Source organism: Grammomys surdaster, unplaced genomic scaffold (genome assembly GCF_004785775.1).
Source record: "Grammomys surdaster isolate TR1022 unplaced genomic scaffold, NIH_TR_1.0 371, whole genome shotgun sequence".
Taxonomy (NCBI): domain Eukaryota; kingdom Metazoa; phylum Chordata; class Mammalia; order Rodentia; family Muridae; genus Grammomys; species Grammomys surdaster.
Window position 1 is genome coordinate 948,386 of NW_021604790.1, and position 26,821 is coordinate 975,206.

Consider the following 26,821-nt stretch of genomic DNA (forward strand, 5'->3'; position numbering starts at 1 on the left):
TGGTCTACAGCCCAGCCCTCCCGCCCTCCATTAGGGAGCTTATCTGACTCCAGAACAAACACAGCAGCTTTGGGAGGGCAGAGGGAGGAGGCCACTCTGACACTCTCTTGCCACTGGCCTATGACCCCTGGCTCCTGGGTCACCTCTTCTAGAGGATGATAGCTGATGTAAGTTGGGGCCTGCATCACCTCAGCAATGAGAAGCAAACAGAACTTCAACAGAGCTGGGCTGCTATACTCCCTCTTGATTCTAGCCCAGCTCTGCCCGAGTGGAAGGCCTCTTCCAAGCACAAGCTAAGCAAAGGTGGTCCCACCAGCCAGCCAGCCCTCATTGCCAGACAGTTCCTATATAATCTTTATTTCTGGAAGTTAAAGTAGTTACAGCAATATACAAAAACAAACAACAACAACAAAAACAACCCACAATAATATAAATTTTTACACTAGAAAGTATACATTGGAATTTGAGTGCAGTGGACAGGACAGAATACAAGCCACTGTACCGAGAGGCTAAGCAATCTGCAGGCATGGCTGGGTGAGGTTGGGGACAAGTGGGGTCAAGGGGAGGGGAAGTAGGCAGTTCTGAAGACTCACTACAGGTGGTTAGCCCAAGATCACAGACTTCCTAGAGCCCCAGAGAAGCCCTCACCTTGTTCCTGGGTCCCCAGGATTAGAAGCCATCGACATGCCCAAACCTTGCCTTCCTAAATACCCTTTCAGTTTACGAGTTCAGCTTATTGTGTAATTTAAGAATGTTGTTAGGGATGGGAGAGCAGTAACTATTTCAAAGCAGAAGGCCGGGGTGGTCAAGGCAAACGGTTTGTCTTGGAGACAATGTCCTCACTGCCCTTAACTCAGACACTGGTTAACTGGAGGGAAACAATTCCAGACACTGATCAGCTGAGTGAGGTGGCTTTGAGTCACTGAATCTAGCCATGCCCCTGTGTCAGGGGAGGCTTGCCTTGAATCACTCAGTGTTCAAGTAAGCTGAGTGACTGAGGCAAGCAGGTGACATGAAGGCCACAGTAGGTACAGGCACTCTGTTCCACCTCACCTGGGAGCCCCGATGGGGAGCAGACAATCGCCAGTCTCAGGGAGGCCACTCATACGGAGGGCAGACCTGGCGTCATCAGTCAGCGTTTGCCCTGTGGGTACAGGTGCCCCTGTGAACCAAGCGCACAGAATAAGGACCATACTCCCTGAGCTTTGCTGAGGACCTGTAGCTGAGTCAGGGTCAAACCTGTAAGGCAATCCCTCTTGACACAAGGAAGGTCCTGAGGCAGGGATTCCCAATGTAAGCAGGACAGGGAGCCTTTGGACACGGGAAGGGGACATTCCACTAGCAAGGTCAAGTGGGAAAGGAAGCCAGGTTGACCCTAGGCCCAGTAAGGCACCCACAGGGCAGGCTGACCCTGAAACAGGGTCTGGGTTGGGGAGGGGGGTAGGGTGATGACAAAGGTTTTCCAGTGCCCTTGGCCTATCTCACCCCTCCAACAGACAAGAATACTGGGTAAACAAAACCCAGTTTGTGAAGAGTCTGGGATATCTAGGTTCTCTCTAACTTTTGTGTTTGAACCAGAGGTCAAGCCACAGTTCTCAGATGTCTTTTACAGATTTGATCTGAAACCATTTCAGGGTTTATAGAGATGATCAGTCCCAACATAGCGTAAAGCACTGGAGAGGCTGTTAACTGAGTTTTCTTTGATACAGAAAGGTTCTGCTGTTTCAGTGTGTTTTGTCCTTAATTCTTCTTATTATTTTTTAATTTAAAGAGGAACCTATGGGCTTAGTCCTAGCTTCGATGTGGACATTAGCAAGGTTGAAAGTGCAGAGCCCAGAGTCCCCAGCCTTGGGTTTCAGCTCACAGAAAGGGGCAGCAGGATGCCACGGGCACCAGGAGGCACTTGTCTAACAATAAACCACGAGCTGCTGAGAAAGGGGGGCAGGCAGGCAGAGCACAAGGCGCTTCCTTTCGCTCCCTCCAGTCGCCTGCTCTCACACCCCATCACGGACTCGGGGGCACTCTCCCCTTTACATAAACGCATTATCACCTACACTCACTCATTTCTCTATTTTTAAAAAGTGCCCAGATTGCCCAGAGATAGCAGAAGTAAGAGATTAAAAACAAAAAAAGTCTGGAACCACAGAGTTAGGAGTTTCAGATGATCTGGGGTTTGGCTGCTTAGGGGGTGGACACGGGGCAGGTGTCCCAGTCACATCTCTGCAGCATCCGTCTTCAGCTCCTCACATGGGGGAGGTAGCACACTCTGAGGTCAGATCCATGTCAAAGGTGAGTGACTCTGCAGAGACACAGAGAGATGCCAGGTCAGCCACCTGACTAAAGGACCCAAGCCCCGATCCCTCTGTAAGCAGCCAGTCTCCTGTTCCTTCAGGCAAGAGCTAGGTCAGAAAAGCCAGGCTTCCTGCCCCTTACAGGGCCTTGCCCTCCAGAAGAGCTCAGTCTCCACCTCAGCCCCCGCTCTCTCTATCAGGGGTCTGAGGCTGCCTAGATGTGGTAGCCTTAACCACACACAGCCACTGAACACCTGAGGCTAGCCTAAAGCAAGGTATCGAAACCACTACATTTAAAGACTCAGTAGAGGAGGCCGGGGCAGGGCAACTCCATGACTTCTCAGATGCTGAAGTGACAGTGCTGCTTACCTGAGGTATCAATGTCTCCTGCCACTTTTTACTGTGGTTACTGGAACACTGTCTGTGTGAGGCTCGCTTCCACAGCAGAACATGGCTCTAAAGCCAGTTTTTGTTTTGTTTTGTTTTTCAAGACTGGTTTTCTCTGTGTAATAGAGCCCTGGCTGTCCTGGACTCACTGTGTAGACCAGGCTGGCCTTGGAACTTGGAGATCAGCCTGCCTCTGCCTCGGCTTGGGCCACCACACCCAGCTCTAAAGGATTTTCAGCAGTGTGGATGGCAGGCTCTGGCTCGGACAAGACAGGTAAGCATCAAGGGCTCTGACTCTGCAAACACTCACCAAACTGCCCTCCTGCTGAGGGCTCAGCACCTTCACCGTTATTTCCAAACTGCATCAATGAATCTAAAGTGCGGGGGGACATCGGCAGGTCAATGGTATTGCTGCAGGTCGTTCTGTAGGAAAGGGGGGACGGCAGGAATGGGAAGGGCCAGGTTGACAAGACACAATGGAGGGAGAAAAAAAAAAGAACAAACACACACACACAAGCCATCAAACTCTGGTCTCCAACAGAAAAAATAAAAACTCAAGCTTTTTAAACACACAAGGTCACTCTGAGCACTAAACAAGCCCCGGAGCTTCCAGCCCTTCACGGGTAACTCTCACCCCGTGTCCTCCCTGTGCCTGGGGACAACTGAGGACACTAGAAATGAATGTGAAACTGGGAAGAGCAGCCACTTACGGTGTCACACAGATGAACTTGGTCTTCAGGTAAGGGGCAGCACCTGCAGAGAGGACACCCAGGCTTTAACTGATTGTGACACGCTTTCAGATCATGCAAAAGGAATCCCCTTGCCTCTCCTGGATGGCTTGAGCCAACCTTACAGAGATTGTCCAGACACTGCAGTCTACCTCCTAGGGCTGTTTTCCTCATCAGATGCTGCTTGACATCCAACCTTGTAATTTGAAGTTCTGTCTCTTCCATAATTTCCTGAGCTGCAAAGACTTCTGCAGAGACACCTGCCCCACCTCTACCTGTACCCAGCCTACCGCCAACTCTGGTGCGTCCTTCTCTACCCTGCCTGAGCAGTCAACCACCTTGTGTAGTGTTAGGCTTCCCCTGTGACCTGGTCATACTTGACTTCCCTGTTTGGTGAGCAGCCCAGACACCAACAGGACTGAATGTCTAAACTAGTTTAGTGCTGGAGGCTCCAAAGTCACTTCCAAGCAGGAAAACACATCCCAGCCACCAGGAAGACAGGACACCAGGTCCGAGTACATGTGTGACAGCCAGGAAACCTAGCCAAGGCACCATCTCTCTCATGCGTGAGATGGGAGAGAGACAGGGATGGCTGTCTTCCATCTCTGCTGTTTATGTTGAAAATGTGAGGACAGAAATGTTAGGCCAAGAAATCAGGAAGCCCTGGGGACACTGGCATGAAGCCCTGGGGGTTCAGTTAACAAAGAGCGCAGCAGCAGGCCTGGGGCCATGTGGATAGGCTAAGAAAAGCACAGACATAACACTGGGGCTTACAAGTTTCCAGCAAGACAAACCCCTGGGAGAAGCCATTAGAAAGTGGTCCTAGATGAAAACCCAAGTTCATTTGTGGCCAAGAAACATGGTAACTCAGCACAGAACCAAAGGAATTAGAACTGCCTACAAATCCAACAGCTCTGATCTCAAAAAGTTCTCTAGGGTGAAAGTTCTCACCCTAGAGAGACAGAGAGGACCAGGGAGATGGCTTAGTGCTAAAGCCGACTATCACCAAGCCTGATGACCTGAGTTCTGTCCCCGGGGACTACATGGTAGAAGGAGAGAGCTGACATCCTCAAGGTCCTCCAACAAGGACACCCCCCCTATACACACACACACACATATACAATAAATGGGAGAGGGGGAGGGAAGGAAGGAGAGAGGGAGAGGGATAGAGAGAGAATGAATTTCATTCTTTTATGGTCAAGAGAGCTGAGAAGTATACTTTGATCCTGGGTAGGAGTGTGGGACACAGAACGGAGATGGAAGAGAGAAGAAGCGGCCTGTTCCTCTTTGGGTGAACTTGCTCAAAATCCCTCCAGAGGAACACAGGGTATAGACTCCTGGCAGACAAGGAAGCCCCAGGAAGAGGCTCTGGGTGAAGTCTATACCATAACAGTCCTGTAGCAGAGGCAGAGGAAGGGGCCATCACAGGCTTACCTCCCTAAGGGGTTCATCTGAACCTCCTACCCTTCCATCCTCAGGCTCCCTGAGCCCTCAGTGCACTCTCTTTACGCTCAGAGGCAAGCCCATCAGGCAGTGGATTCCTTTCTCATGCCCAGGGCCTTGCCCCTGAGGAATGTCTCTGGGCAGCCTACAGCAGGGATGGAGACGGAGGTGGATGCCTTGGACCAGGGGCCTGGATCTTGAAAGCAAAATTAGTCAAAAGGATAGGCGCTTGGACTTCAAAGTCCTCTGTGAAAAGAACAAAGACTAGTGTGAGAGGGACTGATAAACAGATCTTCCAACTGAAGGCAAGGTGGAAACAGAGATAAGGGACAGACAGGAAGTGAGAGCTGAACTCCTCCACAGAATGAAGAGAACTCAACAGCAGAACAAAGGGAAAGGAAAGTAACTGCCAATAAGCCCGACTCCTACAAGAATGGTGGACAGGGGTGGGGGTGGGGGGTGGGGGTAGGGGGTGGGGGTGGAGGGGAGGTGTGCACAGGTGCTTTGCGAGCAAAAGCAGTTGGTGAAAAGATGCCAGAGCAAGGAGGCCGGCTCACACATTGCAACTCAGAGCTCAGTATGTGTAATGATCAACAACAGATGTAGAAAACCAGACTCCTCTCCAGCATGAGGACAGAAGCAGAGTCAATGCAGCAAGTTTGAAATGGCTTCAGACCAGACACCTCTGACTCTTTATGCTGGGGACAACCCCAGGCACTACAGCCTTAACACAGCATAATTCTATTTTTTTGTATAATTTATACCAGTGGTTCTCAACCTTCCTAAAACTGTGGCCCTTTAATACAGTTCCTTGTGTTGTGGTGACCCCCCTGCCATAACATTATTTTTGTTGTTACTTCATAGCTGTAATTTTGCTATGGTTATGAATCATGATGGAAATATTTGTTTCCCTGTAGTCTTAGGTGGCCCTGTGAAAGGCTGAGAAAGGCTGATTTACAGCCACACGCACTCCCACAGAGTAACTGCAGCAGCTGTACATTCTAAACGCCAACTCCACATTCCCTCTAGCCGTCATCTCCTGAACGTCGACACCTCCAGCCTGCTGTCAGCTCTGCCCCAGGCTGCCAATAGCCACTGCCCCAGAAAGCCTTTCTTCAGACTCCTGGCACTGCTAACTCAGGACAGCAAAGCATGCTGGACTCAAATCTGTCTCAGGTCTTCTGGAATCCACTGACCTGAGAAGCACAGAGAGATCCGTCTTCATTTCTCTTTCTAGTGTTTTAACTGTGTGTGTGTGTGTGTGTGTGTGTGTGTGTGTGTGTGCGTGCGCGCGCGTGCGCATGTGTGTGTGTGTGGGGGGAGAGTTGCTATTTTCATCTTCAGACTTCTAAGCTCCCCACAAGGCCTGATTCTGTTCTCCTCTTGAGTCTTGAGTCAGTCACCCTGTCAGGGCACCCGATAACTGTTCTTTCCCATAAGAAGGAATCACCAGCCCCAACTCCCACAAGATACTCAAGGATGTCTCTCCTCCAAGGATCTGTCCTTTTCCACTAAGAAGGCAGGCAGAACCGTGGAAAGTCAACAACTACCTGGGTCAGCTTCGGGGTGCTCCTGGCTCTCGGGCCGACAATATTTTCCAAATGCCTCCTCCTTGGGAATGTCAGGGTAGAGGTAGACCAGTGGGGATACCAGGATGTTGGTAGCATCCATGATCTTGTAGCCCATGATGATTTCGGCAAATGACATGTTGTTCAGTTGCTGCTTGGTGTATGGTTCTACAGACTGGATCTGGGTCTTGCCTGCCACGGAACACAGTAAGGAGAGAGTATGCTGGAGACTCTGAATGTCCTACCCAGTGACTTGGAACCGCAGCAACTGCTACGTAGTTTTTAGGCTGGCTTTTAGAGATCCAGCTGGCTCATAGGCAAAACACTTGCCTCAAATGTATTAACAGGGTAGGCAGGAAAGGAAAGGGAACACAGAAGAAAGATTTAAATCACACTTTTCTACACAAATATTAACCAAATGAGCGAAAAGAACAAACTGGCAGGCCACCCCTTCAGAAGGAGGCACAGGCCCTCTCTGCCCTCCAGGGGGCAGTAGTACACAGAACATGGAGCAGCCAGGTGCTGCCAGTGGCCACCAGGTGGAGCAACTGAGGCGGGAGGAGAGGTGAGTGTTCTTACCACTGATGTCCTTTTCCACCCAAGTGAAAGTGACCCCTCCTTCTTTGCTGCTCTCGCTGAACCGCAGCAGGAAGGTGCCTGGGGGCTTTGTGCTCAGGATGGCCCGTTCCCGCTCCTTGCTGATGAAACCCATGATGTACCTGCAGCCAAGGACAACCAGTCACGGGCTTGCTGGGAGCAGGTGACTTGGTTACACAGTGCAGCCTTACTTCAGAGCTCAACCTTACCCTTCATTCCAAAGGGCCAAGATATACTTTTTCACAAGGTCGATGATATTGTCTAGCCAGACCCAGAAGGAGAAGCCCTTGCCAGCCATGTTTTCCTGGAGAAAAAGAACAATGGGAAACTCAAATCCACCAGCGTTCACCCTGCCTTTCCTGCCAGAGCCTTACTCCACTCCCGAAACCCTCAGGTTCCTATCCTCAGGCCGCTCCTGATAGCTGCTGGGGAAAAGGGCTCCCTGGCTTTGAATATTCATGCCCCCCACAACCACCTTACAAATAAGCACCCCACCCCTACCTCCTAACTGAAGGAATCAACAAGATCCTCTTACTTTGCAAAATTTAGCCCATGTGATCTGACACCCTGAGTAGTTCACACCAGGCCCTGGAAGAAAAAAAACAACAGAATTTCAGCCTTGACCAAAGTTATTTCTTAAGCAGAATTTACAAACATCTGTCATGTACGTGCTTTCAAAAACAACAACAACAAAAAAAACCCACCAGGATATATCCCAACTTCCCAAACTGGCCATAACATAGTGCCTTGCCCTAGGCAGACTTGGGAAACACTGCCTAAATGACCAACCCCCAGGCCAGACATGTCTGAAGCTGTCAAACTCCCACCTAAGAGCTTCTCAGCCAGTGTGGTCAGCTGCTCGATGCTCAGCCCTCGCTTCGTGGTGGATGAGAACTGCCAGCTGAGCACCTCGGCCACTTGGTCCCAGGTTCCAATCGGAGGCTTAGTGAAGAAGTTCACGTTCTATTGAAAAGAACACATTGTTCACTTGGATGAGAGAGTAACGCTGACAGCCTGTGCCTGGGGGGTTGGGGGGGAGGAGGGTGGAGAAGCAGCAAGAGTCAGGGGGGTTGGGGGGGGGGGCGTGGGGTGAACTCACCTTGGGGTTATTGGTCAGCATGTTATACCACAAGATTGATGCCCAAGCATTTGGCATCTGACAGATGTTGGAGATCACCACAACTGGCAAGGAGTGGGTCTGTAGAGTATGGGGACAGGCGGGAAGTGAATTAGTGGGACACTGGGCTCTCTCTCTCATGGCTCCCAACCCTCGTCACCTGTATCTCAATTGGTTAGAATTAAAAATCAATGCCACAGCCACCCTTCGTGCCAAGTGCAGGCAGGAGGGAGAACATCAAGAGGAGAAAGACCAGCCTGCATCAGGACTGACATCTGAACATAATCAGTGACTTACAAAATGTAACTTGTTCAAAGTCAGGCCCTAAAACTAACACTAACGCAAACTCTAAGGCTGACCCAGGCCCTCAGTCCCGACTCTCCAGAGACAGACATGGAAGGCAACTTCCGAAATTCAAACAGCCTGCATCTTTCCATGAAACTGAGGTGTTAGAAATCAAACACAAGGATGTCTGCTTTTCCAGGTCTAACTTAATAAAATCAAGAAAGATGGAAAACAGGGGCTGGAGAGATGCCTCAGCAGTTAAGAACAGACTATTCTGCCGGGCAGTGGTGGTGCACACCTTTAATCCCAGCACTTGGGAGGCAGAGACAGGCGGATTTCTGAGTTCGAAGCCAGCCTGGTCTACAGAGCGAGTTCCAGGACAGCCAGGGCTATACAGCAGAGAAACCCTGTCTCAAAAAACCACAAAAAAAAAAAAAAAAAAAAAAAGAACAGACTATTCTTCTAGATATTCTTCTAGAGGTTCTGAGTTCAATTCCCAACAACCACATGGTGGCTCACAACCATCTGTAATGAGATCTTCTGGTGTATCTGAAGAGAGCAACAGTGTACTTACATACAAAAAGTAAATAAAAAAAATCAGAAATAAAGAAAGAAACAAAGAAACAAAGAGAGAAAGAAAGCTGGAAAACAAAATCTAAAGATTTATTTATTTATTATATATGAATACACTGTAGCTGTCTTCAGACACACCAGAAGAGGGCATCAGATCCCATTACAGATGGTTGTGAGCCACCATGTGGTTGCTGGGATTTGAACTCAGGACCTCTGGAAGTGCAGTCAGTGCTCTTAACCACTGAGCCATCTCTCCAGCCCGGAAAACAAAATCTAAATGGTGGCTACTAAAACTCACTTGCCCAAACTTCATCAAACTGATTCTAAACAATCACTAATATACATTTTCATGAAAGGTACCCAAGCAAGACTTTACTCTTGGGGGCAGAGGGTGACTCTCAGGGACTTTTCAGAGATAGATAATGAGAAATAGGTCCAGGCTGGGCAGCCAGCCGCCATCCCAGCAGGCATTTCATCCTGGCACCCTGCACGGACACTCCCACATGTGAGCTGCCTGCTTCTGGGAAGGCCTCACCTCTAGGTCGATCTTGAGGCCTTGGTGGTACACCTCGGTCTCGAAGGTGATCAGGTGCAGCTCCTCAGTCACAATCAAGGAGGCCTACAACAACAGCAAGGTTCTTCTTCAGAGAAGGGCACTGAGTTCTCAGCGCCAGCAACAGAAATATAAAACATACAAGGGCCTCAGTACACTAAAAAGGTGGTGGTAGACACTGTCAGGGACACAATTCTTTGCCTTCTTTCTTCAACGCAAAGTCCCTAAAGGACATGATCCTCAGCCTCATCTTCTATTATGTACTACGTAATACAGTCATATTTTATAATATACACATTCAAGGCACAAAGAGTAACAAAGCAATGAACATCCAAGGATAAGCCATCCAGCTAATTTCCTTATTTTGGGGCCAGCAAGATGGCTCAGTGGGCAAGGGCATTTGTCTGCCAACCTGAGCCTGATCCCTGGGACTCACTTGGTAGAAGGAGAAACCAGTCCTGCAAGTGGTCCTTGACCTCCACATTCACACCATGGCACATGTGTGACCATACACAAACGCAGACACAAAGGAAGGGAGGGAGGGAGGGAGGGAGGGAGGGAGGGAGGGAGGGAGGGGGAGGAAGGAGTAAGGAGGGAAGGAGGGAGGGAGGGAAGGGGGAAAGGAAGGAGTAAGGAAGGCAGGCTTCTTAGGTTTCTTCTCCTTTTCTCTCTCCCTCCTTCCTTTTATATGCACTAGGGAGCAAACTCAGGGTCTTGTGCACCCCGACACTGAACTACAGCTAGCGCTGCCATCGGTTTAAGGACAAGCCATTACCACTGAGATTCCCCAGGTAAATTTTCCCCCTTCTCTTGCAGTTTGCTGTTTCTTTGTCTCGTTTCCCAGCTCCTCCTAACTGTGTCCATGCTGTTACTCCAAGCACGTGTACTTCACAGAGGGAACTGCACTCAGTATGTTCCTGCTCCTGGCCCCCCACCCCCACCCCTCAGCTTGATGAGGGTCTGTGGTCCTGTGCAGGTCCCAATTCTTTCAGAGCTGTAGAGTATTCTACTGTGGGTATCCCACAGCTCATAATCCCAGTACTGAGGGCTCTGGACTGTGTCAAGAGAGTGACCCATGGCTGTGATCGTGTTATCTGTCCCTGGTTCACCTATGCAAGGGTTTCTTTACTATTAATTCCTGAAACTAGAACTGCCGGTTTACAGGGTGTGCTCTTTTTATACCAAGTCACTTTCCAAAGTGACTGTGACCACCTTTACTGCCATGAGCAGTCAAGCAATGCAGCCACCTGTCTGTACACGAATTACTAATGAATTATCAGGAATGAAATTCCAGTTCTTTTACATGTACGTACTGAATGACAGAATAATCTCAAACTCACAATCCCCTGCCTCAGCTCTTGAGTGCTAGGGGATTTGTGGCTGTTTAACTTTGACTTGTTAACTTGATGCCTTTTGTCTCACCAGGCACTGAAGATGGAGCCAGCTGGCAGGTGGTGGCAAGGGACTTTGGGAAGCCCCCGGCAATGTGGAAACTTCTTTTCTACCAAATGGGTGTGGGTAACAGCTCAGCGAGGGACTTCCCACTGCTGAAAGGTTCCCACTGCTGAAAGGGAGCCAACTCCCCAACAGTCAGGGAAAAGTTCTTCGCTAGAAAACTCCACAGCACCTGTGACTTCTGAGCATGCCACACTGACCCAGAGTGACTGACTTTTCTAAATGACAAACATCTGAAATAGCGAGTTAAAGTCTCTAATTCTGGGTTGGAAGAGACAGAGAGAAAGACAGAGAGAGAGAGAGAGACAGACAGACTGACACACACACACAGAGAAAGAGAGAAAGAGAGAGAGAGAGAGAGAGAGAGAGAGAGAGAGAGAGAGAGAGAGAGAGAGAGCTCTTTCTTCCTCAAAGAAAGCACTCCCAGTTAGATTTTAGCCTGAACAAAACTCACATCACAGTTGGCACGGCCTCCATTCCCACATCTCTGCTCCCTCAGGGTCTGGAAGAAAGAAAAAAGAAAAAGGCAAGTGTCACTTGAGGCTGTGACAGGCACTCCCTCTACCACTTGTCCTATGTGGGGACCCGCGCTGTCTTCCCAGTGCCCCCCTCCACCTCCTCCCTCGGACGACCAACCAGGTGCTTGAATTCTGCGGACAGGCTGCCGTTGTTGGACTCCTCCATGTTCATCACTTTTGTGTTCGTGCCCAGAATGTTAAATTTCCGAGATCTGAATCATGGGAGAAAAACCAACACACAGTGAGCACCGAGTAGCCAGAGGGTAAAGTTGGATGAGAGAACAAAAGGCGGCTGAACTCACCCTCTGAGGGCAGCAACATCCCCAGAGTCTCTGTAAAGAACACAGACAGGGGTTAATAAAGCTGAAATTATAGACCCCCTTTCTTTCCAGAGCCTACTCTGACTACCTGTTAACTCCTCTGATGGAAAATGCCTTTAGATGATCAGTTACATGTGACACCAAACTCTGTATGTCCTTGAGCAGCAGCCTTAGCTGGGTGCCCACCCCACAGTGTCCTTTCCTTCCTAAAGAAACCTCTATTCTGCTCAGCAAGGATGGCAGAGGCCATCTATCTCCAGGGAACCCTGATTGCTGCATTCATCAGAGCAGAGGAAGCCACAGAGCAGGTGAAGACAGGGTCTGCCTTGTCTGTTTTGTTGGCTTTCCGACACAGGGCTCTGTGTGTAGCCCTCCTGGCTGTCCTAGAACTTGCTCTTTAGACCTGAACTCGGAGATCACCTGCTTCCACCTCCTGGGTGCTGGGATTAAAAGCTTGCTCTCAGCTGGTCTCAATCCGACCAAGGAGGCACTATCCTAGGCTGCTGTTCTATCCACAGCCATGGAACAACCTGGAAGGGAACCTCTGTCTACAGGTGACACGGTAAGGATGACACGGAAGATCCTGGGTTCCTGAAGACACCTGTGAGTCACTGACCTCATCCTTAGGTACTTGCCCCAACTGCATTTCCAGTTACACAGGTTGTGAATTTCCTTATTATCTGAGCCATGCTGGGTTTTCCATAAAGGTATGTTGTTACCGAAAACTGACAACATCTCCCACGATGCAGCTGGACACGCTATCCCCACATGACCACTGCTGCCTCTGTCTCTGACTAGGCCATCTTTTTATATTATGATATTTCTGTCTTTATCTTATTTCAGAATACTATTTTACAAGTTCTTCTTAGCCAGGCATGGTGGTACACACCTTTAATCCTAGCACTGGGGAGGCATAGGCAGGTGGATGTCTATGAATTCAAGGCTAGCCAGGGTTATATAGTAAGACCCTCTTTCAAAATAAAAATAAGTAAAATCTATTTTCTATTGCTATATGTTTACCTACAAATAGCATGTTTTGGTGGGTTTGTGGAAGAGAATTATTAACTTCAAACTAGTTCTCTTTCCATACAGTATATTTTCAAGCATTACTTATTTATCGACATCTTTATTTTTCAGCATGGGGGTTGAACCCAGGGCTTCATGCATGCTAGCTAAGCATGCAACACTGAGTCGCATACACTCAAGCTTTTTTTATTTTCAATGCTTGAGGCAAACTGGTGAGGTTTTGCAAGGTTTTGGAACACAGCTATTCACAAAAAGAAGATCCCTGAATGGAGACATCTTTAAAGTCAAATGTCTGTCAAGGTTCTTTCTTCTCCATCCCTCATTTGAAAATAAGAGTTAGGTTTAAGAATAACTTACTTGTTATTGGCAGCCTAAAGAATAGGAATTTAAAAAAAAAAAAAGCCAACTACACATCCAATAGAGGAGATATCAAGAAAATAAAGACTGAATTAAAAATGGGGTACAGATCTAAACAGAAAATTCTTAATAGAGGAAACCCAAGTGACTGAGAAACAAAGAAATGTCTAACATCCTTAGCATCAGGGACATGCAAATCAAAACTACTGTGAGAGTCTACCTTATGCCTGTCAGAACAGTTAAGATCAACACAAGTGACAGCTCCTGCTGTCGAGGATATGGAGTAAGAGCAACCATCACAAATTGCTGGTGGGAGTGCAAACTCATGCAGCAACTATGGAAATCAGTATGGCCGCTCCCCAGGAAGATGGGAATCAATCTACCTCAAGATCCAGTTATACTACTCTTGGGCACATACCCAAAGGATGCTTCATCCTACCACACAGACACTTGCTCAATTATGTTCATTGCTGGTTCCTTCATACTAATCAGAAACTGGAAACAACCTAGATGTCCCTCAACAGAAGAATGGATAAAGAAAATGTGCTAATTTACATATGGAATATTACTCAGCCATTAAAACAAACAAACAAACACCATGAAATTTGCAGGCAAATGGATGCAACTCAAAAAAAAAAAAACCATCCTGAGTAACCCAGACCCAGAAAGACAAATCTGGTATGTACTCATTTATGTATGGATATTAGCCATTAAGTCAATGATAACCAAGCTACCATCCATAGACCCACAGAGGATAGCTATAGAATAAAGAACTACAGGGAACAAATAGATCTAATTAGGAAAAAGAAAAAGAATGGATTTCTGGATGGATGAGGGATCTGAAATTGGAAGAGCAAATGGGGAGCGGAAGGGAGAGGAGAGCTGGTGGTGGAAGGAAATACTGGGAGACAGTAAAAATTACGGAGCATCTGTGGGGAAGCACAGAAATCTAGTAGAAACCTCCTAAAACAGAAACATATATGAAGGTGGTCTAAATTAAATCTCCAAATGACGGGACAGAGTCAGGGTCCCAACCAGCCATCTCTTGTCACCAAATAAAGCCTCCAGTACTGGGTTGGGGTTACATCTAACTAAACTGTTGGCCAAAGGGGATCCCCAAACCACTCAGGCTGTTGTCAAGACCATAGGTTGCTTTCCACAGCTGACAGCAAGGCCCCATTGTTGAAGATAACACCTACACAACTCACTGAACATGGGCACGTCGAGTTGGGGCCTCCATAGAGCTTCCCCACTGTATGCCAGGGTCTTTGTTACAGGAAGGCACTCTGCATGCTATCAGAAAAGTGTGAACACCGAGCCAGCCCCGAACGCTCTATCTATAATAGTGTAGTGCCTGCGGGATATGCTAGGGCAATGGTGGCACAAAGCTGTGGAAGTGACCAACCAACAGAGTGAGTCGTAAGGCTCAGTCCACGAGATGAAACTCATACACAACAAGGCTTGACCAAGAACGTAGGGCAAAACTAAATAGTACTGATCTAAACAACAAAGAACTGAAAAAAGAAAAAAAAAAAAAGATTCCTAATGACATTCTGCTACACTCATAAGTCAGTGTCTTTGCTCAGTCATCATCAGAGAAGAGTCCTCCTGCAGGAGATGGGAAGAAATATAGAGACCCACAGCCAGACATCACGCAGAGAAAGACCTTGGAACACTCATCCCTGAATGGGATGTTTCCATCAAACCCTCCCGTCAGAGCTCAGGGAATGCCAAGGAAGAGGAAACAGCAAGAATGTAAGAGCCAGAGGGGTTAGAGGTCACCAAAACCCACAAGGCCTCCAAATCACTGCAAGCAAAGCTCCCATGAACTCAGAGACTGGAGCAGCATGCCCAGGGACTTCGTGGGTCTACACCAGGGCCTCTGTGCTAATACTGTGGCTTCCTGTGTAGTGTTCTCATGGGATTCCCAGGGTGCAAATGAGTGGGACCCTGACTCTTGTGCCTTCTCTCGGGTTCTTTTCCTTCTGTTGGTTTGCCTTGCCCAACTTGGATGTGATCATCTTTGTTTTGCCTTGTTATATTTTATTTTGTTACATTAAAAAAAATGAATGAATAATGTAAACCCAGCCACTAGGGTAAAAGATTAGCAATGGAACTGCTGGGAGAGGAAAATCGAGTTTCCTCTCATGGAACAGTGCTGGCTTATCAACGACTCATGCAGGTCTCTGGTGGACCGACAGATAACTTGTTGTGAGTGCTTTTATTAAGTCACAGTTTGGTGGTTTTAGTTCTGTTTTTTGTTGTTGTTTTTTCCTTTTTGGGTGTTGTATTTTGTTTTTTAAATTTTGGGGGTTTTGTTCTTGTACTGGGGTTCTGGTTCTTTTTTTTCTTTTCTTTTTTTTGTTTTTGTTTTGAGAAAGAACGTAAAGTTTGGGTGGTTAGAGGAGTAGAGGATCCGGATGTACTTGGGGGAAGGGAAGAATATGAGCAAAGCATAATTAAATTTAAAAGTTGCTTTTAAATAATAAAACAAAAGATACACACACACACACACACACACACACACACAAAGAATACTTACTTATCAATGCACACTTTAATTTTAAGCTGATAATTCAACTCAGGAAATTTGACCAGCAACCTATTAAAAACATAGTCAAGGAAAGTTAGTAGGTTCCCTACCATGATTCTCTTGTTTAAAAAAAAAAAAAAAAGAAGAAACCCCCTAATACTTCAATTCCTAAGACGTAAGTATACTGCTGGGCATGGTGGCACACACCTTTAATCCCAGCACTTGGGAGGAAGAGGTAGATGGATCTCTGGGTTCAGGCCAGCCTGGTCTACAAAGAGAGTTCCAGGCCAGCCAGGGCTACACAGAGCCCTGTCTAGATGGAAAAAAAATTATATTTACAAATCCAAATTCCACTTTCACACAGAGTCGTTTTTGATATTAAACCTGAACACTGACCCTTCAGCCAAGAAGTACTGAAATGCCTAAGGATGTGAACCAAGTTTTAAGAGACTCACAGGAAGCTAAGAAAAAGCATTTAATGAGAAATACTAGAGTTGTTCTGATCCAAGGTGAGAAGTGGGCTTCACCACTCACTGAATGGGGCCCCTCAGCTACTGCATTACCAAACTGTCCCTCCCTTAAAATCCTCAAGGAAGAGGACTGGACATCAATCAAAATTCCACCCAAAGTGTAAGGACAGGCCCACCTGACTTTGGTGGTAAACTGGACACCAGTCTTGATGACTAAGGGCCGGTCCGGGTGCATGGGCATGCAGGGCTGCCGCTCCACCACGAAGGCACTGGAAGGGAAAAGGATGGCATCTCAGATGCAGTGGTGACCAGTCTTCTGCCTGTTCCTTGCTTCATAACGTCAGCTTTTTAACTTTACCTCTTCATTAAGTTTCTGAACAGATCCACAATCCTCTCCTCCAGCATCGGCCGGTGCTGCACAATAGGGTCCCCCTTGTAGGACACCTTCTGCTGGAGTTCCTCCAGTTTCTTAATTTGTTGGCGGGTCTGCAGTTGGGATTCTGCTAATGAAGTTATCCTGCCATGATGGAAGGAAGTTCCCAGTCACCTCTGTGGCCTAGCAGTGACCCCAGCACTCGGGAGACGGAAGCAAAGGACCCTGAGGCACCCTTCCCAACGCAACAAAGGAAGGAAGGAGATGGGCGGCTGCTACCTGCAACTGGACTTCTAGCCTCACATGTATGGTTATATTACACGTATAACCATGACATCACATGTATATTCATGACAGATGACGACAGAATGATTGTCACAAAGTCTGGTGACTTGCTGGTACTACTTAAAGATCAGATTTTCCTTTTTTTATTCCATTTTATTAGTTTTATATATATTCAGCTATTCTCCCCTTAGCAAAGAACATATATTGTTTTAGATTATTAAAATAACTAAAATGGAGAATTTCGTGTTAAATACAACTGAAAATATTATTTAAATTTAAATATCTTAAATGAGTGATCTAAGCTTGCTTTATTTATTTATTTACTTATTTATTCTTTTTAATTAAAAATTTGTTGGCTGGGCAACAGTGGTGCATGCCTTTAATCCCAGCACTTGGGAGGCAGAGTTTGAGCCAGTCTGGTCTATTGAGCAAGCTCCAGGACAGCCAAGACTACATAGAGAAATCCTGTCTCAAAAAAAAAAAAGTTAAAATTAGGTAATGGTTTTAATTCTTGGACAAAACTTGAGTGTGTAAAAGAGGCCACTTTAAGGCAGGCATGGTGATACATGCCTGTAATAACAGATATTTGGGAAGATGAGGCAGGAGGATTGCAAATCCAAGGTCAGCCAGGGCTATATAGTGGGTATGAGGCCAGCCTATGCAGCTCAGTGAGATTCTTTCTTAAAGGGAAAAAAAAAAAGGTGCCATCTTAGCAATAGTGACCAATGCTAGGAGTGTAGTCCAGTGGTTCTTCTAGCACACATGTCTACCACACATCCACCCCAGCACTAAAAAGGAAAAAGAAAAGCATGGGAAGGGAGCAGCCCTCCCTCTGCAGGCTCCTGACTCAAGAAAAAGAAGCCTTTCTTCCAACTCTTACCAGTTTTCCAGACGGTCCAGGCAGATGTTGGGAGGGCCTCCGATGCACGCTATCTGCTGCCGCCTCTTCCAGTCAGCCAGCTCTTCATCGGTCAGTGTCTTCTGCACGTACTCCATTGCCGACAAGAGCCCAGCGAGCTCACTCACAATGCTCTGTGTTGAAACCAAACAAAGTCAGAATACATTACCCCAGACCATGTCTAACCACAGTCTCTAGTCAGTTCTAGGGAAGGAACCCGTCAGAAACTGTAGTCTTCCCACCATAGGTGTGTGATGCTCAGGAAGCATCCAGATGGCTTACTCTCCGCATCTGGTCCAGGGCCGTGAGCATCTGTTCCAGCTGCTGCATCTTCTGTCTGGTCACAGACTGGTTGTTTCCATTCAGATCCTGCATGTCTGATGGGAGGAGAAAAGACTTCTTGAGCAGAGGGATTCCTCACAGCCTTCTCAATGAGGCTCTACACCGTGTGTGCACCTGCAGTCCCTGCTATTCAGAGAGCTGGGGTGAGATGGTAGCAGGCTCACGGTCAGCCTGAGCTACATGGTCAAATCCCATCTCAAAAACTAATAATCCAAAGGTTGTCCTGTGAAGGGTCAGCAGCCCCCCCCCCCTCCTACCATGAAGTCCCATGAATGAAGAAGGCAGGCAGGTCCTGAAACTCAGTGACACCGCTTAGCCTTCTACAGACTTTAACATCTCTGTCGCTCACTTGCCTCCTTGACTCTTGAGGGTTTTATAGTTGAAATCAAAGTCATCCTGGAGATTCTCCACCACTTTCATTTTCTGTTCTAGATCCTGTTTAAACAAACACATAAACCAAAAACAGAAGTAAAACATAGGTCACCTTTGGGAAAGAGAAAGTTATGAAGGTAATGAAAGCATGCACGCAGGACCACACTTGCAGCCCAAGCACAGCTCCCCAGGGGAAGCTTGGTTACCTGCACACGTTTGCGGACATCCTGAAGATGCTGCTCCAACATCTGCTGCTTCTCCGTCACTACGGCAGCTGTTGGGTGGTTAGCCTGGCCCCCTTGCTGCCAAAAAAAAAGACCACTACACATGAATTCGTGGAAACCTCTCATCTGAGCTCCATCCCATCCTAGTACCCATCCTGGGCAACAGGCAGTGGCAGGGTGCTGGGAAATGCTCACACTGTGTGTCACTGGCTTTTTACCAACAGGAAACACTGTAAACCCATCCTCTACATTAAAGTAGGGGCCCACATGCTGAACTAAGATGTCTCATCCTTCAAGCAGCCCAAGGTAAACTGTCAAAAAAAAAAAATCTAGAAAGGAGCTGGGGTACAGCTCAGTCCTGGAGATTCTGCCTAAATAAGTAAGGGCCAGGCTTGATTTCAGTGCTGAGAGAATATTAACAAATTAGAACCAAAGACAGCAGAGTATAATATATTTCCATGAAAAAGCATTTTCCAAGGATTTTCAAGATTGCGTTTCCATGGCTTCTGCCAGGGAGAGGCTGATGACTTAAGGAGTCACTTAGTACATAAAATGATGCACTTCGCAGGAAGCAGAAACAGACATCTGATGGCAGAAAAGACAAGTAGAAGCTCCAAGAACGCGACTCCATGACAGCAGCCCAAGGATAACGATAGCCATCTTAAAGAATGTGATAAGGAGGGCTGTTATCCATCAGTTTCCCAAACTAGAAAAGCTCACACCCATCACACTGGTCAAGGGCTCAAAGCAGGTTCCAAATGCTGTTTTTACTTTTTTATTTTGTTTTCTATTCTTCATAGACTTATTTACTTCATTATCTGTGTATGGCTGTTTTGCCAGCATGTGTGCACAGGCAACCCATGTGTGCCTGGTGCCTAAGTGGATATTGGATTCCCTGGAACTGCAGTTATAGATGGTTGGGAACCACCTTTTGGGTGCTGAGAACTGAACCCAGGTCTGTTCTTCAGCCCAGCCCTTTGCTTCTACGACCTCTCACTTCTAGTCTGTTCTCTCCACTATGACCACAGGTCTCCAAAGTAGGTCTAAACAGGCATTTTAAAGACAGACATTCTTCCCATTTCTGGTGGATGGCCAAACTGTAGAATACAAGACTCTCTGAAGACTTGGAAAAACAGCCCAGCCATTACATTTTCCCCCAGGAGTGACCTTGACTGGTAAGACACATAGAAGTACCACAGACAGACCTTCACAGGGCCCAGCCCCAAAGCTGTGCTTCTCCTATCTCCTAAACTTGCCTAGGGCAAGAATGAAGGCTTCATCCCTAAAAATAACCTCTATGTTTGACAAGCAGTGTTCTAGTGTCTCTCAAGCTCCATACGGATGGCTAGGGAGGTGTGCTTTGCCAACTTCCCAAGTTCTTTTTTTTTTTTTTTTTTTTTTTTTAGGTTTTTTGTGACAGGGTTTCTCTGTGTAGTCCTGGCTTTCCTGGAACTCACTCTGTAGACCAGGCTGGCCTCCAACTCAGAAATCTGCCTGCCTCTGCCTCTGCCTCTGCCTCCCAAGTGCTGGGATTAAAGGCGTGCGCCACCATCGCCCAGCTAACTTCCCAAGTTCTAACTCAGGGTCAGGCACTGGGACCTGTGGACCAGGCATGATGATGACTCAAATGGAGGCTGAGGCAGGAGGATCTAGAATTTACCACACTGGGCTATGTATTGAGACCCTGTCTCAAAAGGAAGCCAAGCCTGGTTTCAAGCTTAAATCTCAATGACTAAAGCAGGGGACTGGTGTGAGTTTGAAAGGGCTCAGCTCACACAGAGTTCAAGGCAGCATGGCTAACAAACTCTAACTCCATCTCAAAAGCTGAAAGTGAAAACAAGAAAAGGGTGTGTGGGAAGTATGGTGGTGTCACCGCAAACCCAGCATTTGGTAGCAGAGGCAGGACAATTATCCCAAACTGTGGAAGTCATCTGTGCATAGCAAGAGCCCGACTCAACAACGACAACAAAAATCTGGGGCTGGGAATATGGCTCCGAGTGTGTCCACCATGCACTTGGCTCTGGTTCTGCCCCTAGCACCTCATGTACAGAATGTGGTGTGAGCGCCTCAACTCCCAGCACTCAGGAAGAGGAGGCAGGGGGATCTGAGCTCAAGTTCATCCTTGGTTGCAGCAACACTGCTGGTTAGGGAGTGCAATGGAGAGCGTATGAAGTTTTTTGTCATTTTCAATGTATGTTTAGGGCTTTGATGTAGTCCAGTGACCCTCTCCCCTACAGCCGTATTAAACCGCTTCTGTTCCATTTACTTATAGTCGCTTGCTCCCCAGTCCCCTGCTCCCCACTTTGCTTCTTCTCGGTCTCACCTGGGCTGCTGTGGCTGCCGTCTGGAGGAGGCGAGACTCTTCCCACAGGCATCGGGCCACAATCCGGGCAATTTCCATTGGCTTCTCAAGATACCTGCTCTGTAAGCAAGACCAAAAGAAAGTGGAAAACTATAGCCAACTAAGGAGGTATGGGATGAGTGTGGCTAACTTAAAAGTTACTTCCTCAGAGCCTCCATGAAACAACAGACCCAAGGCTTCAGCACCTGACACAAATCCTTAGGGAAAGGAAGGGAGGAGAATGTGGCCTCCAAGATGGCAGAAGCCAGAATCTTGAGTCCATCCTGGGATAATAGGTCATCTGGTTTATAGGGAAGTGGTTGACTTGACCCAGAAGTACCCAATTAATGGCTAATCTTTCAACATTTAGAACTTGTTATTATGCCTATGACGAGTGGGCGTTATCATCGTATGCTTTTATAACAGAGAGTAACTTTAAGCCCTTGCTTCAACTGTAACATGAGAAGTGAATTTCTGGTAATGGTGCCCGGGGGGCAGTGTGCAGGGAATCAAGAAGGAGCTAATTACTTCTCCTTTGAGTTAGAGCCAGGAAGGAACACCAGCACTCCACTCTGTGGGGCCAGCAGCTCGTGCTCCGTTTCCCACCGCACCTGCAGGAACTGCTTGATTCTTCGCAGGTTGTGCTGATAGAGGACATTGGACTCCTGCAGGAATCGGCTATACTGCTGGTCAATCTCGCCCAGGAGGTTATGAAACACCAATGTGGCATGTGACTCTTTGCTGGCTGCATATGCCCTGGGAAGAGGAAGTGAACTGCATGAGTGATTTGGAGAGCCTTTTGTGAGAACCTGTATCTGTAACCAGGGCGGTGGAGGCAGGAGGATCAAGAGTTCAAGGCCAGCCAGTCTGGGTGACCTTCTCTCAAAAGCAATAATAATAGGACTCTACAACATATATACCCAGAATCTACCACCAAGGGGATATTTTAACATCTGATATCATAACCCATTCATCATTTTCCATGACTCTTGCTCAGACCAACAATACCATCAATAGGTGGTACAGCTCAGTGACACACACTTGCCTAGTATGCTCAACGCTCTGGGTTTGATTCCCAGCATTGAAAAAAAAGAGAGAGAGAGGTTAATATGAGAATAATTCCAGATATTATTATTCATTCTTACAGTCTATTGGACAAAAATATTTGAGCAAGATGCATTGATGCAAGTCTACTATGGTGCAACATCTGTAATCTGAGAACTACTTGAGAGGCTGAGGCAGGAGGATTACAAGTTGGAGACCAGCCTGGGCTACACAGTGAGTTCTAGGCCAGTTCTATGCTATACAGTAAAACTTTGAGCTGGGCGGTGGTGGCGCACGCCTTTAATCCCAGCACTTGGGAGGCAGAGGCAGGCGGATTTCTGAGTTCGAGACCAGCGTGGTCTCTGTATAGCCCTGGCTGTCCTGGAACTCACTCTGTAGACCAGGCTGGCCTCGAACTCAGAAATCCACCTGCCTCTGCCTCCCAGTGCTGGGATTAAAGGTATGACCCATCACTGCCCGGCATCAAACCAGATCTTAGTATGGCAGCACACACCTACAGTCCTAATACTTAAGGGACAGAAGCAGGAAGATCAGTAGTTCAAGGGAGCCTCAGCTGAGTGCAGAAAGTCTCAGGCTAGCCTAGACTACATGAGACCTTGTCTTAAAACAAAACAAAAAACTGGGGATGGCGAGATGGCTCTGCAGATAAAAGTTCTTGGTAGGGAAACCTAACATTAGTTTAATCCCTGGAAAGCAGAGAGCTGACTCCATGAAGTTGTCCTCTGACCTCCACGTGCACATGGCGGCATGTTCATGCACTGCCCCGACACCATATGCACACAACAATAATAAACAAACAACAACAACAACGAAAGGACAGCGACCATCTGGGCATTTGGTTCAACCTTAAGAGCAATGAGGACCTGAGTTCCCAGCCACAGAACTTACATACAAATGCCAGGCATGCCCACGGAAGGTGGCAAATACATTATCGTTTTGGGTATTGTGTTTTTATGGGATTTCTGTGTGCCTCTGTATCTATGGGTTTCTTATACTCTTTCTTTGGCTCTTTTTTTCCCTGTTGGTTTACTTCACCGTATTCCAGTTTGTGTTTGCCTTGTTTTATTACTGTTTTTTAGTGCCTGGTTGTGTTCTAGCAAGAGAGAGAAAGGTTGTGGATTTGGGTGGGAGGGGAGTTGGGGAAGGTGTGAGAGGAGTTGGGGGAGGAGAAAACATAGCCAGAAATATATTTAGCACTGGAGCGTCAGAGATAGATCCTGAGGGTCTGCCCTAATTGGTGAGCTCCGGACCAATTAAAGATTCAGTCTCAAAGGACCCAAAAGGCATTCCTAGGGATGACACTTGAGGTTATCTTCTGGCCTACACACACACACACACACACACACACACACCTATGCCTGAATCTATACAAAAACATGTACACGTACGCATAAATGTTTTGTTTTTTAAAAAAGGACAGAGAAAGTTGTTTGCCTTAAATTGTCAGTCAACCCTGTGGTCAGTCAGATCAGTGTACACAGTGTCTATATAAGGCATAATGAGCAATGCCAGGCGGAGATGTCCTTCATCACCTCCTTGGCCAGTCACCAAATCAGGTATGTACTCTGGAAAAAGCAGACGGGCCTGATTTAAGCCAGAGCTAGCAGACAGGCCTGAATACACTGAAGTGAAGTAAACAGCTGACATTTCCTCTAGGACTCCATTTCCCTCATCCCATGTCTCCTCTTTAACAGGAGAAGCCATGTATGTGGTAGACCCCAACTTCTACCTGACATAGAATTCTCAGATTAAAAAAAAAAAAAAATCTGTATCTCACACTTTTTTTTTTTTTTTTTGGTTTTTCGAGACAGGGTTTCTCTGTGTAGTCCTGGCTGTCCTGGAACTCACTCTGCAGACCAGGCTGGCCTTGAACTCAGAAATCCTGTCTCTGACTCCCAAGTGCTGGGATTAAAGGCGTGTACCACCACCGCCCGTATCTCACTCTTAGAGAGTCAAAATGTGCAGAGATCTCACCAAGTATGTGAGACACAAACCTGACTTCAAAGCATCTACCAGCAGGCTGCCTCAAGGTGCAAAGAGGCCGCTGGCCATACACACTTTGAGCAGGCACGTTCAGAGACTAAATTACCTCTGATCTCCTAATCCTTCCCCAGCACCTGCCCTCATATGTCTTTGATGAAAGGGATAGTAAAATGTGAACCCAGAAAAGGTTATGTCCCCTGGCTCAACCCAACCCCCCCCCCCCAATTCAGGGAGTTTCTCAAGAAAGACTCACCAGTCTTGACTCTCAATCCAAGGCGCCAGGAACTGCCGCAGCTCCATGGGGAAGCTGTCACTGTACAGCTGGTGCAGCTGCTCCAAGTAGCGTGTGTCCAGCTGCTGCAGCTGGTTCCACTGGGCCATCCTGCCACAGTCAGGGGTCACAACTGCAAACCAAAATGTAAATATGGTCACCACAAGCCCTGAGAGATACAAAATCTGAAAATATCCTGGGGGCTTTGAGAAGGACTTTGTAGTCTTTTGAATAATATGAGCACATTCACAATCCCTACCACCACAGCTCTGCCCACCCCGTGATGCTGGGGATCGAACCCAGGGCCTTGCACAAGCTGTACAAGTTCTCCACCAGTGAGCTGATCTCCAGGTCCTTGGTTTTCTGAAACTAGGTCTCAGGCTAGCCTTGCTATTTCCTACCTCTGCCTCCTAAGTGCTTGAATTTCAGGCATGAGCCGCCACACAAGGCTGCCACACAACTCCTTCTGTTACAATTAGGTGCGACTCTAAGTTCTAGAATCCACTTTCAAGCCAGGCACAGCAGCTCATATCCGTAATCCCAGCACTCCTATGATATCCTGACAGAGAGGTCAAGGCCAGCCTGAGCCCTACACCACACCTCAACACCCCCCCCCTCACCACCACGCACACACACATACACACACACACAAGAAGAGAGAGAATGTGCTGGAGAGGTGGCTCAGAAGTTGAATGCACTTGTTGCTGTTGCAGAGAACCCAAGTTCAATTCCCAGCACCCATATGGTGGCTCACAATACTTTAACCCCAGCTCCAGAGGATCTGATCAGACACACTCTTCTGACCTCTGAGGGCACTGGACAATCACATGGTACATATGCATACATTTGGGGGAAATACTCATTAAAATAAAACAAAATAAAAAATTAAAAAACAAGCAAAGAAAAAGACTGACCAGGGCTGGAGAGATGACTCAGGGGTTAAGGGCACTCGCTACTCTTCCAGAGGTCCTGAGATCAATTCCCAGCAACCACATGGTGGCTCACAACCATCTGTAATGAGATCTGATGCCCTCTTCTGGTGTGTGTAAAGACAGCTACAATGTACTCATATAAATAAATAAATCTTTTTTTAAAACCTGACCAAATGACAACAACAAACCTATTATCTACCAGAGGTTAAGTGAGGTTAAACAAATGTTATGTGAGGTTGAATGGTTTCTTTCTTCTGGATTTCTATTTCCTCATCTATAAAATGCAGATGGTTACTTCTCTTTGGGGCCACTGGAGTAATATTCCTAAAGCCTCAACTAAGACTACAGCACCCAGCAGCCCTTCGTCCAACACAAATCCGTTCCTTCCCACAGCTGCTGTATCCAGGCCATCTGTGAGGCTATAGGAAAGTAAACCTGCACTGGCTCAGACCAGTGCTCAGGGAGGACAGAGAGTGGCAGGCTTATGAGGATAAGTGCCATGTGCCTGGAATCTGCCCACTCAATAAAACTAATTATTTACATATTTATTTATATAAATATATTTTTTATATATTTAGAATATATATATTCTAAATCTGAGGTTAAAGAAAAGAAGGAGAGCTAAATACCACATAGAAAAGTTGATCCTGAGATGGGAACCAAAATGCTCAGCTACAAGAACCCGACCCAGCTAACCACTCCTGACAATCTCTCCAGAGTAAGTATCTGGAGGTCTAAAAATAACCATGAGTAAGAGCCCGAGATCAGGGAGTGGTGTGTGTACAGCAAACACTAGCTGGAATAAAAGCCTGCCTGCTGGAGCACATTCTCCAGCCTGAAACCAAAAGCTCTTAGTGCCCTCCTACATGGAGGGCAAGTCAGAATCAGCCTCTCCTAGGTGAAAAGCACTATGTTGTCCTGTGGTTTTCAGGATGATTTACATAGCAATCCATACCAATTTGAAGCTGGGAAGAAGGTTCAGTTGGTACCATAGTTTCTTCTCACAAGTGCTGGGGACCTGAGATTGGATTCCCAGAACTCACATATTAATAAAAAGCTGGGTGTGGTAGTACACACCCATAATGCCAGTGATGGCAAGATAGGAGGTGGAGACACATGGACCCCCGGAAGTTCAATGGCTAGTCAGTCTAGCCTACTTGGCAAAGTTTCAGGCTAATGAGATGCTGTGTCAAACAAAAGGTGAAGGAATGATGTCCACGGTTGCCCTCTGACCTGTGCAGACGTGTACCTATACATGCATGAACATGCACACAAAGAAACACAAAAGAAAATCTATGTGACAATTTATGTAAATATCACTCCTCAGGACTACACTGTTCAGCATGGGAGACACCAACCACATGTGGCCACTGAGCAATGGAGATATGCATGTTCACACCCATATATGCAGCATTTGAAAGCAGTGAGAGAAATCAATGTGCAAATCTCAATGTTAAAATATTATTTTGGAAATGTTAGGCTAAATACATTATAAAAACTATTCTTCCCATTTC

At 47.1% G+C, this 26,821-nt stretch overlaps 1 protein-coding gene across 2 annotated transcripts in view; it reads right to left on the minus strand.

Annotated features, from left to right (window-relative positions):
- Positions 1-330: 330 nt before the first annotated feature.
- Positions 331-26,821, minus strand: part of Stat3 (signal transducer and activator of transcription 3) — a 52,264-nt gene continuing 25,773 nt past the window's right edge. The window contains exons 2-24 of one of the 2 annotated variants that reach the window (XM_028780380.1): positions 24,358-24,508; positions 21,668-21,812; positions 21,039-21,137; positions 18,698-18,793; positions 18,473-18,554; positions 18,060-18,154; positions 17,760-17,911; positions 16,580-16,738; positions 16,398-16,490; positions 15,761-15,820; positions 11,818-11,847; positions 11,634-11,727; positions 11,452-11,499; positions 9,525-9,608; positions 8,114-8,212; positions 7,842-7,977; positions 7,550-7,602; positions 7,224-7,318; positions 6,997-7,136; positions 6,397-6,609; positions 3,389-3,431; positions 2,989-3,101; positions 331-2,299 (exon numbers count right to left, since the gene is read on the minus strand). In XM_028780380.1, the coding sequence (XP_028636213.1) occupies positions 2,244-2,299; positions 2,989-3,101; positions 3,389-3,431; positions 6,397-6,609; positions 6,997-7,136; positions 7,224-7,318; positions 7,550-7,602; positions 7,842-7,977; positions 8,114-8,212; positions 9,525-9,608; positions 11,452-11,499; positions 11,634-11,727; positions 11,818-11,847; positions 15,761-15,820; positions 16,398-16,490; positions 16,580-16,738; positions 17,760-17,911; positions 18,060-18,154; positions 18,473-18,554; positions 18,698-18,793; positions 21,039-21,137; positions 21,668-21,812; positions 24,358-24,485 (2,313 nt within the window). In that variant the 5' untranslated portion in view covers positions 24,486-24,508 and the 3' untranslated portion in view covers positions 331-2,243. The remainder of the gene's footprint in view (positions 2,300-2,988; positions 3,102-3,388; positions 3,432-6,396; positions 6,610-6,996; positions 7,137-7,223; positions 7,319-7,549; positions 7,603-7,841; positions 7,978-8,113; positions 8,213-9,524; positions 9,609-11,451; positions 11,500-11,633; positions 11,728-11,817; positions 11,848-15,760; positions 15,821-16,397; positions 16,491-16,579; positions 16,739-17,759; positions 17,912-18,059; positions 18,155-18,472; positions 18,555-18,697; positions 18,794-21,038; positions 21,138-21,667; positions 21,813-24,357; positions 24,509-26,821) is intronic. The other variant, XM_028780381.1, reaches the window with a different exon arrangement.